At 24.7% G+C, this 15,000-nt stretch overlaps 1 protein-coding gene across 1 annotated transcript in view; it reads left to right on the top strand.

Moving 5' to 3' along the window:
- The first annotated feature begins 3,448 nt into the window (after window positions 1-3,448).
- The window catches only part of LOC124429952 (sodium-independent sulfate anion transporter), a 12,113-nt gene continuing 561 nt past the window's right edge, over window positions 3,449-15,000 (top strand). The window contains exons 1-11 of the mRNA XM_046975860.1: window positions 3,449-3,589; window positions 3,933-4,020; window positions 10,477-10,643; window positions 11,804-12,057; window positions 12,814-13,015; window positions 13,277-13,497; window positions 13,560-13,737; window positions 13,835-14,002; window positions 14,091-14,252; window positions 14,330-14,470; window positions 14,597-14,742. Coding sequence (XP_046831816.1) covers window positions 10,478-10,643; window positions 11,804-12,057; window positions 12,814-13,015; window positions 13,277-13,497; window positions 13,560-13,737; window positions 13,835-14,002; window positions 14,091-14,252; window positions 14,330-14,470; window positions 14,597-14,742 — 1,638 coding nt within the window. The 5' untranslated portion in view covers window positions 3,449-3,589; window positions 3,933-4,020; window position 10,477. The remainder of the gene's footprint in view (window positions 3,590-3,932; window positions 4,021-10,476; window positions 10,644-11,803; window positions 12,058-12,813; window positions 13,016-13,276; window positions 13,498-13,559; window positions 13,738-13,834; window positions 14,003-14,090; window positions 14,253-14,329; window positions 14,471-14,596; window positions 14,743-15,000) is intronic.

The raw sequence follows: 15,000 nt of genomic DNA, 5'->3' as shown, positions 1-15,000 counted from the left end.
CATATTTTTTCGATGTTAAAGCATAAACACTACCAATTATTAACAACAACATGATCGACTGACAACGATACAAAGGATTAATATTTATTTCCTTTCATTTCATTATTTTCCTTTTTATTATATTTAATTCTAAGTATCGTAAAAAAAAAAAAAAAAAGAAAGAAAAAAAAAGAAAAAAAGAAAAAGAAGAAAAAAAAAATGAAGACGCACATTTCGCCATATCTTTCGTTATATATTTCGAGTGATCTACCGGTAGTGTTTTGCTTTTTTCTTTTTTCTCTCTCTTTTTGTTCTTTTTTTCTTTTCTTCTTTTTTTTTTTTTTCTTGTTTCTCTTTTCTCGTCATTGGAATTCTTATAAAAAGTTTTAAGAAAGGAATAATTTCTACTTGGTGAGGGTTCGGGGAGGGGGTGATGGCGTGGGCGGTTGAGGTGATTGGGGGGGTGGGAGAGGGAGAAGGGATGATGAAGGGAGGATGGAGGAGCAAAGGAGGAGAAAGATTGTGGGAGTAACAAGTGCGATGAAGGAGAAACGATAATTATTCGTATAAGTATCCCAGGTCTACCATATTTGTTCGTGGCTCATGATAGAACTGGTTTTTTTTTTTTTTTTTTTTTTTTTTTTTTTTTTTTTTTTTTTTTTGAAAAAGATCATTGTCACCTTGAAACGGTTATCGCACGTGTTATTAAGGAAAATATGTTTGCGCAATAGTAGTCATGAGACTAGTCACGGGACATTGATTTAAACGATTAATTTACCTATATCATAATTGTAAGTAAACATTTCGTCGGCTTACGGTTGTGCAGACATTTAATACGGAAGATCAATTGGTTACTTGTCCTTGAAAGCAATTATTTGATCTTTTTATATAGATACATATGTATATATAAAATATATATAATATAAATGCATATATATATATATATATATATATATATATATATATAATAATTGCGTATGTGTGTGAGTGTGTGTATATGTGTAATATATGCGTGTATTGTAATGAATTATTAAAAAGGTAAGAATAAATTCAATTAGTACATATTTTCCAATCATATTCATTATTTTAATAAATACAACTTTTCTGCCAGCCATCACAAGCATATCGTGTTTTTTTTTTTTATTCTTCAGTATTTTTACTCGTATGCACACACCGCTAATAAGAAAGAATCACCGTTTTAATTAGTCTCGAACGTCGGGAAGTTCGATAAAAATGATGTATAAACACTTTTTTTATACATTCTACCAAACGTAAACGTTTCTAATAATGTTGATTAGATTCACATGCATCAACAATGAAAACAGAATGATCTTTTATTATTTTATATTGTTATTAATTATTATAATTTAACGAATGCCATCTCTCTCTCTCTCTCTCTCTCTCTCTCTCTCTCTCTCTCTGTGTATGTATATTAAGGAATCAAGTTCTCTTAATACTAAATGTTTCTATATCATTGATAAAAAGAAAGAATTAGAAAGTTTTGAACAAAATTTCTAAATCTAAAATATCTTTAGAATTAATTTCTATTTAATTTAAAATGATTAGTAAAAAATCTTTCATATTCATTATGTATCAATAATGAGAGAAGAATATTTTTTATTATTCTTTTTTTTCTATCTTCCATTATTACTATAAATAAATAAATAAATAAATAACTATATATATATATATGAATTTTGTAGATACATACCTAATTACGTTCTTTTTGAATCCTAAACTTTTCAATAGTACGTCACTGCTATAAAAAGAATATTGAAAAATTTGTAAAAATTTTATTTACGTATTAATTAATTAATATTAAGAACTTCTTTTATTTATTTTGTTTTCTTTCTTTTTTGTATTATTATTTTTAGAAAAAATACCAGACTCGCATGTAAATCATGTTTTTTCAATCCTAAGTTTTTCTTAACGATATGCCATTGTTGCTAAACAAGAATCGGCTATTTATTTTGTCTTAATAAAATATTTTGTCTTTGTAAGTATTTATACGCTTATAATTTGTAATGACTATCGTGCAAAAAAATCTATCGAAATTCGATCGAAAATTTTTAACTATTGTTGATCATAATCGAAACGAATAAAACGATAGAATAAAATATATTTTAATATTTTATTATTATTATTATTATTATTATTATTATTATTATTATTATTATTATTATTATTATTATTATTATTATTATTATTATTATTATTAACAAATACTATTATTTTTATGTTCCGAAATATAACACTTTTTCAACATCAAGTTTTTTAATGGTATGTAAATAAAATAAAATTAACAATAAAAAAAACATCATTTTAATTAATCTTTATATAATATTAAAATATTCGAAAATCTTTCAAATTTGTATATAAATCTTTATATTTTTAATTTAAAATAATTATTATATATATATATATACATAAATGAATTATTTTGAACAATTAACAATGTCAATAATAATTACGTAAATCAACAATAATAAAAGAAAATTCTTCGATTATTATTTTATTATTATTATTATTAACAAATATAATTTTTGCAATATGTACCATTTGTTAATACTAATACAAATGATATAATGATGTACCACTGATAACAACGATAGAATTAGGAAAGTTTTCAATTTGCCCTTTGCGATTAACCCAATGTCAGAAAAATGTCGAAAAATCTTTTTATAATTTGTAAAAATGTATGGATCAAAAGCAAAATATTTCCATCTCTTATCTCTCTCACAATCTAAAAAAAGAAAAAAAAACACACACACAGAAAAAACTGATTATCACGTTTATTACAATAAACACTTTCGAATATATCTAGAGAAACAAAAAAAGAAGAAGAAAAAAATATATACGCATACATTATATAATAATATTAATTAAAATGATGATGGATGAGTGATTAAAAAAAAGAAAAAAAAAAGAAAAAAAAAAGAAAAACGATACCTTTCTTATCAATAATAAAAATGAAATAACTAAACTTTTCCATTATTGAGCGGTAAAATTTAAGCTAAAGAAAAAAAAAAAAAAGAAGAAAACAAAACAAAACAAAAAAAAAAAAGAGAGAAAAAAGGAAAAACTCGTTCGAGTTGACAAGAAAAAAGAAAAAAAACTCGTGAGACAATAAATAAATCAAATTATATATCACGTTAACGACATTTATATTATTTCAGGATGTTTCGTGTTGATTGGATTTTATCGTTAATCGATATTTCTCCTTTGTTATGAATCATGGATCATGGATCCCAGAGGAACGTCTATCCATCCATTTATCCATCCTTGTGACAACATTTACAACTCGAGTAAACTCTCAGCAGAGCTATATACATACATGGATATTGTAAGTATGTACGTGCCGTTTTCCAGCAACATTACGACTTTGGGAAGGGGGTGGAGACTTCGAAGGAAACGAAGTGGGAGTTAGTTATGTCACCAACGGAGAGGATCGTGAAGTGGCCAAATAACAACGCGGTGCGTTTAAACGTCTCGGCTCGGCTCGTTGCTAACTTAGTTTCGTCTTCGCTTCGCGCAAGTCGTCTTCGTATTTTCTTAGTCATATATATATATATATATATATATGTGTATATATATATATATGTGTGTGTAGGTGTGTGTTTATGTGTATATATATATATATATATATATATATACCTTTCTCTTTTTTGTTGTTTTTAACTTTCCGTGTCTGTAATATTTCATTTCCACAAAATTTCTTCAAATGTACAACACGAACTTTTAAACGTGTCCGTGATATTGTCAAAAGTTTCAATGTTTTTGGAGATTTAAAATTTTGTCATCGAGCAAAATCTAAGAAACGGAGTGATTGTTCATAAAAAAAAAACACATATATATATATATATATACATATATATGTATACATGCACATTTACATATATATATATATATATAAATATATATATATATATATATACAACAAGTAAAAAATAAAGTGAAAGGTGAAGATTGATCCATAATACTGGGGATGAAGCCGCTAAAGGATCAACGTAATGATTTTATCATGAAATAATAAAGCCCAAGGTAAGAATTTTGTTTTCTTTATTTTTTATGTGTGTATATACATAATAATACAAATCCCATGAGAATGCATGAAATTCTTTTCTTCTTTTTCTTCGAAGATTTTTTTTTTTTTTTTCTTTCCTTATTTTTTTATGTACGTTCATTTTTCTCGGATTAATTGTGTAATACAAAATCCGACGCGAATGAATTTCAATTTTTTTTTTTTCTATTCTTCTTTTTGTTCATACAATTCTTTTTCCCTTCCTTTTAAATGTATATATTTTTTTTCAGACTAATCGAATAATATAAATTAAACGCGAATGAATTTCATTATTTTTCTAATCTTCTTTATGTTCCTATGAATTTTATTTTTTTCTTTGCACATTTTATATACATTCTTTTCTCAGATTAATCGAATAATATAAATCAAACGCGAATGAATTTCCCTTCTTAGGTTTACTCTTTTTTTTTCTTTTTTTTTTTTTTTCTTTCTTTATTCTTTTTCTATTTTCCCCCAACATACGTATATAAGGAATATAATTTTTTGTTAGCCGCATACGTAACCATATAATTCTTATAAAAATCATGTAGAGTAAAGCCGTTTAAATGGAATGGAACGTTGACGTTGCTTTATAAGATAAAGGATCGAGTTGAGCTTTAATTGAAACAAACAAGTATACTTTTGATTGATTCACCGAAGATTCTTTAAATTCCTTGAATAATTATAAATTAGAGTTTGTACATATCTCTTTTCTTTTTTCTTTATCTTTTTCTTTTTCTTATCTTTTCTTTTTCTTTTGATTTTCCTCTTTTCTTTGTCTCTCTCACTCTCTCTTTTCTTTTTTCCTTTCCACTTGTGTAATCCCTAAATTCGTTGATAATACTCTCCTCCTTATCTTTTCTTGCTTAACTATTAAGCGTAACGATCAATTCGACGATACTTTATGAACTTCGGAACGATAATTAACATTTAACGATGACTGATTAGCTGCGTGTAATTTTATCAAAGAGAAATAAATAAAAAAAAAAAAAAAAAGAAAAAAAAAAAAGAAAAAGAAAGAAGAAAAAGAAAAAAAAAAGAAATAACACATGATCACGTGTAAATATCATTGAAAGTTTATATATATATATAATATATATAATATGTATGTATATATATATATATATATATATATATATATATATATATATACATATATATATGTATATATAATTTTAACCATGAAATTGAACAACGTCATGTTCCTGACGTTGCAGAAAAAAAAAAATTGAAAGAGGAATAAAAAAAAAAATAAAACAAAGAAAATAAATATTTTTAAAACATAAGCTTTTAGAAAGTCGTACGATAAATCATTGGTAAACGATACTTTTATTGTTACTTCCAGATCTTCAATACTTCATGAAGCCATTATCTATGAAATTCATTCTATTTTTTATTCTTATATTTCTCTCTTTTTTTTTTTTTCTTTTAATCCCTTTTCATTCTACCTCCTTTCTCAAGGAAATAGAAAAAGAAGGTGAAATGGAACAAATCTTTAAATGACGCTTAACGGGAAGAAGAAAGGTGGAGGGGGAGGGGAGAAAGAAAGGAAGAAAAAAATAAGAAAGGAAAAGAGAACAATAAAAAGAAAGTGCAAAAAAAAAGTAAGAAAGAGAGAGAGAGAGAGAGAGAGAGAGAGAGAGAGAGAGAGAAGAAAAAAAAAGAAAGAAAGAATATGTATACTCAAGATAAAAATCATACTTTTTATGTCCGACGTGTATAATCTTTTAATATGCATGGACGTTAGAATTGATTTATGTGAAGTACCGAAGCGATCGTAAGCCGATGAGGCGCTTAAGCACGATCGCATGATCCATTAAATGGTCATATTGCCATTAAATGCGCATATTTTATCGGGTAAAAAAGAGAAGAACGTCTCGTGATTTGAAAATTGCTATAAGATTGTTGATTAGAGTTGCCGAGCGATGTTAACGTGAAATATCTTAGACAAACAAATATTATATCAGAAAATTTCCATTGAGTATTAGTATTTAGTACATACGAAGCATATATATATATATATATATATATATATATATATATATATGTATATGTATATGTATATGTATACTTGTATACTATGAATATATATATTCGTGTGGTATTGGTATATACACTCATCAAAGTATATATATATATATATATATATATTAAAAGAGAAAGTATATTATATATATCTAAATATATATATATATATATATATATATATTATAAATGCATCTATTAATATATTAGTAGTCAAATAATTCGATATAAGTTAATATCAAATGTGTCACTATTGGCTTTGTTGGAATTATTAAAATATTTTTAATTATTATATATGAAAGCAATATTAAAAGTATTCTTTATACACTAGTTATATATAAATATAACATGTCATATAGTATATATATATATATATATATATATATATATATATATATATATATATATATATATGTCTATTAAAGTACAATAGTGAGAGAAAAATTTGATATGGGTTAATATCAAATGTGTTACATAAAAGAGATTACGATTTACTTTGTTATTGAAATATTTCTGATTGATATATTCTAACACGTATATTCTATATATATGATATATATATCTGTCTGTTTATTAAAAAATAATTAAAGTAAAAACAAATTTGACACGAGTTAAACATTTTTGTTATATTAATAGGATCACACTATTGTTAAACTTATTGAAATATTTATAATTAATATATATATATACATATATATAGATATGTTCAATTGACGTAGAATAGAAAAAAAAATTTGTAAACATTTCTTAAAATATTCATTTAAATCAATCGGATTTTATATACCTCGTATATTTTTTTACGGACGATACGATGTCCGATTAATTTTACTCCGTTGATAATAGTTAAGATCAATGTGTTAGAAAAACAGATTTCAATAGAATCCAACCGATTAAAATCAATTATGGTCGATCTATGGCTATGAATAAATAATGTTATAAGTAACGTGGTAGAAAAAAATATAGACGTTTATTTTGAAAATGTTTCAAAGTCCACATTAGTTTTGAATTGTAAATCCTTTCAAAATGATAAGATCATTTATAATTAATTATTATAAACATTAATTTGATCTTTTTAATAAAATCAACTTGCGCCTTTCAAGAATTTCAAAATAAACGACTCATATATATATATATATATATATATATATAATAAATATATGTGGTCCTACTAACGCAAAATTGTGTGGTATTGATCTGCGCGTAGCGGATGAACAAAATCTGAAACTTATGAAACCAACCCGTCCCTCACAATGCAGATTCATATCCATTCTTATAACTAGACAACTTCACGTAACACGTAGATGTATGTATGTACATTGATGTTTTATATATTCACTATCATATAGTTAGTAACCGACTTAGCTTCTGCGAAGATGTATCCTGTTTCCATCGTTTGATAATCGGCATTCGATACGGGAATCGCGTTAATATCAATTATTATTGATATATCCTATGAGTACGATTGTAATATTGTAACATGATCACTTCCTATGTTTCGTTTCTTTTCATGATCATCGAGATAATATTTTCCATTAATATCTATCCGTTTGGTATCTTAATAATATATGATTATTGATTTTCCAAGAAGAAAATGTCAAGAAGAAAAAAAGTGAAAAGAAAAGAAAAAAATTAAGAAAAAGATGAATGATCGATGTAATTATTTGCATTGATTTTTTTTTCTCTTCTTCTTCTTCTTCTTCTTCTTCTTCTTCGTCTTTTTCTTTTTCAAATACAATCACGGGAAAAGAAAATAATTCCCAAAAAAGAAAATTTTATCGGATCGATGCGATCGTTCGCATATATTTTCTTTTTTATCTTTTGTACTACAGTAAAATTGTTCAAAAATTTCCATTTCTTTTTTTTCCTCATTCGTTTCAATTGTTACGTTGATTTCTCGTATGTTCGAATAAATTTTTCAAAAAAAAAAAAGAAAAAAAGAAAAAAAAAATTTCTACGCAACCCAGACGCAATCGTTGCTGAATTCTTAAGATTTCTAAATAAATTTTTCATAAGTAAATATTGATTTTCATAAATAAATAAATTTTTCGTATCTCTCATTTGTACAAACGTTTTAATAATTTTTCACGTATGTATTTGTAAAAAGAAAAAAAAAAAAAAAAACAAAAAAATCCATCATAAATTATTATTCAAATTAATACGATCGTTAAATTAATTCGTTCGTATGACTTTTCTTAAATAAATTTCAATCTTGTTCGTGATATCGTTAGATTGACTCTTAATATATCCGAATAAAAAAGTTTCATAAGGTTTCAATATTGAACTGTGTCTGTGTTGAAATCGTTAAATTTATTCTCTCATATGTTCTGCTTAAATGTTTCATTAATTTTTATCTTTTGTTTATGCATTCGTAAAATTAATTCTTCGCATACCAGGGGAGAAAAAGAAAAAGTAAAAAAAAAAGAAAAAAAAAAGAATTATAAAAATATCGAAATTCTCTGAATTCTTATCATATAAATAATTACCGTCATATCGAATAAATTTCAATAAACATAAAAAAAAGATGCATATGTAAACTTTCTCTCTTGGGTCGTGAAAGTTACATTTAAATAATTTAAAAAAAAAAAAAAAAAAAAAGAAAAAATACAATTTTCCTTCGAGTGAATTTTCTACCGTGGTACAAGCATTTATCAAATTATTTATTCCTTTTCTATAACATATAATCATCCATTATTAATTATGACGATACGCTTGTTAAAATGAATATCGTTGCATTCGATTTTACAGGAGCGGTACTAAGGTCTTGAAATTAATGAAATATAAAAATATTATATATATAAAATATCATACAAATTAAAATACAAACTAATACAAACAAAAATTAATCATTTACATATCTTTTATATAAACGATTGAATATTCATTAATTATACAGGACAATATAATTTACTTAAGTGGAACCATTTACAACGATTCTATTACTACATAAATAATGATTTTAATGAACAATATTTCAAAGAAAAGTTGAATGATACCGAGAATGACGTAATTTAATCGTGATTGATATTTCTTTTCTATTTCTCTCTTTGTAGGAGAATGCGCAAAAGACATATGAAGGTCAACTTTGTTTTTTCTTTTTTTTTTCTTTTTTTTTTTCTTTTTTATTGGAATTATATATTTTTTTCATTATGTTAATCATCAATCAACCTCATAATTCTGTATAAAAAAAGAAAAAAATAATAATAATGATAATAATATTTAACTTAAAAGTGTTGGAAAATTATCGAAAATATTTTCTTCCTTTTTTCTTTTTTTTTTTTTTTTTATTCTCATAGATTTACTTCCTTGAAAATTTCTTACAGTTTAAAAATCTGTTCAATTTTTTTGTTTCTAAATTACATTCACTTAGCTATATGTTTCACATTAAAAAAAAAGAATTCTTTTCTGAATAGTTTCATTTAAAAAAAAAAAAAATAAATAAAAAGAAATAAAAAGAAATGAATATTATGCAACTTTGTATACTTTTTTCTTTCAAATAATATATAATAAAATATTGCAAAAAAAAAAAGAACGTATATTACCGTCTTACGTGTTCTCGTAAAGAAAAATGGAAAAAGAAATAAATCTAGAAAAAAAATTTCTATGATCCTAGATCGACAATCAAATTGAATCGTAAAGGAAACGTGAAATTCAGGAGACATAATTCTGTAGGATAAAATATTGCATTATAAGAGATTTGATAGTTAAAAAATGACGAACGAAACAGTGATCAGAAATTATTAAAAATAATTATTTCAAATTTCTTAAAAATACTCAACGAGTATTCTTGAGATGTTTTTAGAGAAAAAAATTTATTTATTTATTTATTTATTTATTTATTTATTTATTTATTTATTTATTTATTTATTTATTAAATCAATTTATTATTTTGTCGTCGCAAAATATAAAGTATATAATACAGACATATTAACTAATTCTATCTCGATTATTACTGTTATACATAATATAAAATTATTAATTAATAAAAAAATTCACAGAATACGACTTATGCAATGTGATTATGACTTATCATTGAGTGTAGTATAGCCAACGGACGAACTTTAAGCTCAATTAAAACAATTTGCTCATTTCATTATGATTTATGAACTTTTTTTTTATAATGGCAGTATTGGATTTGCGTTTTTCAAACCTTCTGATTATTATTATTATTATTATTATTATTATTATTATTATTATTATTATTATTTCGAAGCCTTCAAAAAATATACAGTATTTTTTTTCGAGTTTAATTATTATTCATTCTGTATAAATGACAACTATTCAAAGTGATCAACGATATAGCAGACGCCAAATGTATAAATTGAAATTATTTTGATATGTGCAGAATTAGGATCAATGTTGATTTTTCGTTGTATTTATATTTATTTCTATGTTCTTTTCATTCGTATGAAAAGGATGAAGGAAGGCAAGGATATCGATGATCAAAAAACGGGGAACGACAACGGCGCATACGTACATTGTTCCGAGAAAATTAACGAAGATAAATTGGACGTTACAAAGGATATAATTAAAAATTCTCACGGTATCCATCGCGAGATACAAGGCTCGTCTGACTTTATCTGTAAGTACTTACTTCGCTTTAATTAATTTCAATTTATATTTCCTTAGATATTTAATTTACCTTTTTACTTACTCAATTACTTATTTACCTACATATGTATATAATTTTTTTCTTCCCACCAACTGTTTAACAACGATAAACATACAAAATGTTGATTATCTATAATAAGTACTTTTATAAAAAAAATTTTATTTCCTTCCACCTCGCCGTCCGCCTCCATCCCCCTCCCGTTCCCTCTCTTTATTAATAATATGATAAACTTACAAAATGTTAATTATCGATAATAAATATTTTTATACATACTTTTGTTAATCGTTTCTGAAATCATATATATCGTTGGATATCCTTTTTGCAAATATTAATGTTTAACGGTAAAGCATAATTTTCGTTTCCTTATGCTGCGAGGATGTCACAAAAGTAAGTAAATATTGAAAATGTTACATTTAAATGGTTAAAATATAAAAAGGATATTGTTAAATGGCGAAAGTTAAAATGAAATATTAACATTTAAAAATAACTATATATTAAAAATAACAAATCGATATAGTTAATAGATTAGGATTTTTTACTTTTGAAACGTTACTTATTGATTACAATGATAATTTGTCAAACAGTTTGATTACAACTTTATCTTTCATATCGTTATATATAAATGTATCTTATTTAACCCAAGTAATGTACTTCAAAAAATATATATATATATATAGCTTCGTTGCTTTTAACGATAAGGAAATAAATTTCAAAAAGATTACATATTATTTTGTTTAAATAAAAATAAAATATATTCGGATTAATAAAAAAAAAAAAAAACAATTTATCTCAAGGTCTTCGAGAATTTTCTTTCTCTTCTTTTTTTTTTTATTTTTTTATTTTTTTTTTTTTTAGAATGGTCATCGATATTTTAATATCTTAATAAATAAATAAATATATAATAATATAATTAAAATCTTAATAAATAAAATCTTAATAAATAAAATAATTCTTATCTATAATAAATACCTTATATATATAATAATATTATACATAATATTATAGTATAATGTATTATACATAAAGATACATATATATATATATATATTTTTTTTATATATACATTATAGCTATGTATAAAAATAAATATATATATATATATAAACTTTTATTATCGTTATCTATTGCAGTGATCGAAGAGCCAGGGGATGATGGCGCAAAGCGAAAGAATAACTTTTTGGATTCGACATTACGATTGGCAAATCGTTGGGTCAAATTCACTTGTTCTAAGAGAAAATTATATAAAAGATTACCAATTTTAAGTTGGTTACCACGTTATAACAATCAAGATGCACTTGGAGATTTGGTTGCTGGTATTACCGTAGGATTGACTGTTATTCCACAATCGCTTGCTTATGCAAATGTAGCTGGACTACCGACAGAGGTGACCCCCAAAAAATGACAATGATACATTTATATAGAATTATTTATAATATTTATTATTTTGTAATTATTTATAATATTTTATAGATAGTTAAAAAATATCTACCAATTAAATCTCTCAATTTTGTTTTTCTTTTTATTATACAGTATATCAAAGATATCTTATTAAATTTAATATATTTATAAAATCATAAATTAAAAGCCAATTAAATATCTCGTTTGTTAGAGAACAATAGAAAAAATATATATATATACATATATTTTTTTTTCGTGAATTTAAAAAAAATCCTTCATGATTTGATGTTTCAAATATTTTTAAAAGTAAACATTTGGAAACATAATAGATAAAAAGAAGATAATAAAAGAAAAAAGGGAGCGGGGAAAGAAAAACAATAATTCGTTTATTTATATCTAAATAAAACAACAACAATTTATTTATTTATATATATATATATATATATATATAAATAAACGATACTCTCATAACAACTATATTATAATAACTTAGACAAATTTATAATTAAAAAAATACTGATCTCGTTGTTGTTTTTGTTGTTGTTTATTTAAATATAAAGTAATAAAAATTCCGACATTTTTATATTAAATTAAGAAATTTAACTTGAAGATATATCTTAATTAATAATAAAATTTTAATAACTCTTTCTTTCTCTTTCTCTCTCTCTCTCTCTCTCTCTCTCTCTTTTAGTTAAAATTTAATTCAATGTTTCCATAATATATAATCAATGAAATGTTACAGTACGGATTATATGGCAGTTTTTTGGGATGTTTCATTTACATAATATTTGGTTCCTGCAAAGATGTACCATTTGGTCCTACTGCTATACTTTCTCTATTAACTCATCAATCTGTTGCTCATTTGGACGCGCCAGAAAAGCATGCGATATTATTATGCTTTTTAGTAGGTGTCGTGGAATTAATCATGGGAATTTTCGGACTCGGTAAGTAATCAAATGTAATATATTATTCTCGTATCATATTTAACGCTAGATTTATTAACATTGATCATATATATATATATTCTTACTGAAATGTGAAATGTCAATTAAAAAGCGAGCTTATTTTTTTTTTTTTTTTTTTTTTCCATTATAGTATTTCACGCAACTATGTAAATAAAAGTCAAAAAATATTGTTCTTGTACAAATAGGCAATATATTTTGTTTAATTAAAATGTAATAAATTAAACCTTCAATCATTTTTAGGATTTTTAATTGACTTTGTATCCGGTCCGGTTAGTTCTGGATTCACTTCGGCAGTAGCACTGATAATAGTTACGTCACAAATAAAAGATATCCTAGCTGTCTCTGCCAAGGGATCTACATTTGTACAGATGTGGAAAAGCATTGCCGAGTGCCTTTATCAAACATCGATATGGGATACTACGCTTGGTATATGCTGCATAGGTATCCTATTAATACTCAGGGTAAGTTTTAAAAATTTAAATATGATTTTAATGAAATATTAATATTTCATACGTATCATCAGATGATATCTTCCTTCACAATTGGTCCTGACAATGAAGAACTTCGTACGAAAAAGCAGAAAATAATAAATACGCTTATATGGTTGACCTGTACCTCGAGGAATGCACTTCTTGTTATTGTTTGCGGTTTATTAGGATATCTTTTTAGTACCGCACATGATGCACCCTTTCAAGTAATTGGTATGATCACGAATAAATAATATAAATAAATAAATAAATAAATAATAATATTGATCTAATGTAAATGAAACTAATTAAATTTCTTTTGATTATATAGGTCCCATACCAGGTGGTATGCCCACTTTACAACCACCTCCATTTAGTTACATCAAAGACGATAATACTACAGTCACTTTTATAGATATGTGTACGAATTTGGGAAGTGGTATTCTTGTTCTTCCACTTATTTCTTTGATGGAGGATGTGGCTATTTTCAAAGCATTTTGTAAGAAAAAATTTATTCATTAAACAAAAATATACCATAGACGTATATAGATGTATTAAAATTATAATTTTACTATTTATAAATTTAGCACAAGGAAAGTCAATTGATGCCACACAAGAATTAATAGCTATTGGTTTAGCGAACGTTGGTAGTTCCTTTGTACAGGCTTTTCCAGGCACAGGATCTCTTAGCAGAAGTGCCGTATATCATGCTTCTGGTGTTAGAACACCAATGAGTGGTCTATATGCTGGTATGTTATAAAAATAATTATTGATAAACCTTAGTATGTAAAGAAAATTTTAATACATGCAATTTCTTCTTCTATAGGATTATTGGTGATATTGGCACTTCTTTTCCTTACACCTTACTTCAGTTATATACCAAGAGCTAGCTTAGCAGCAATCATCATATCTGCCGTTGTCTTCATGGTCGAAGTGAAGGTCATTAAGCCAATGTGGAGAACCAAAAGTGAGAATTAGGTTATTAATCAATGTAGAAATAAATAAAAATACAATTAAACGTATCTCTTGAGGAAAATTTTAAATAAATATTATTGAATTAACATAAGATTCATAATAAATATATCTTTTCTAGAGTCTGATCTAATCCCAGGATTAGGAACTTTCATTGCTTGCTTGGTGCTGCAACTTGAGATTGGAATTCTCTGTGGGATTGGTATGAATGTATTGTTCATTCTTTACCATGCAGCAAGACCAAAAATATCTGTTGAAAAATTAACTGTAAATATATATTTTTATATATTGTATGAAATATATATTAATTATTATTCAAAGAAACAGTTGATTAAAGTATTATAAATTAATTATTTCATTGTGCAATAGGATTATGTTAGATCATTCAAATATATATATATATATTGTACTTTTTTGAAGCAGACTGTTTCTAGAACTTTATTATATTTATGTGTGTGCGTGTATATATATATATATATATATATATATATATATATATATATATACACGCACACAAACATATAC

This window comes from Vespa crabro, chromosome 17 (assembly GCF_910589235.1).
Source record: "Vespa crabro chromosome 17, iyVesCrab1.2, whole genome shotgun sequence".
NCBI classification, from domain to species: domain Eukaryota; kingdom Metazoa; phylum Arthropoda; class Insecta; order Hymenoptera; family Vespidae; genus Vespa; species Vespa crabro.
This window is presented reverse-complemented; position numbering and strand designations above follow the sequence as displayed.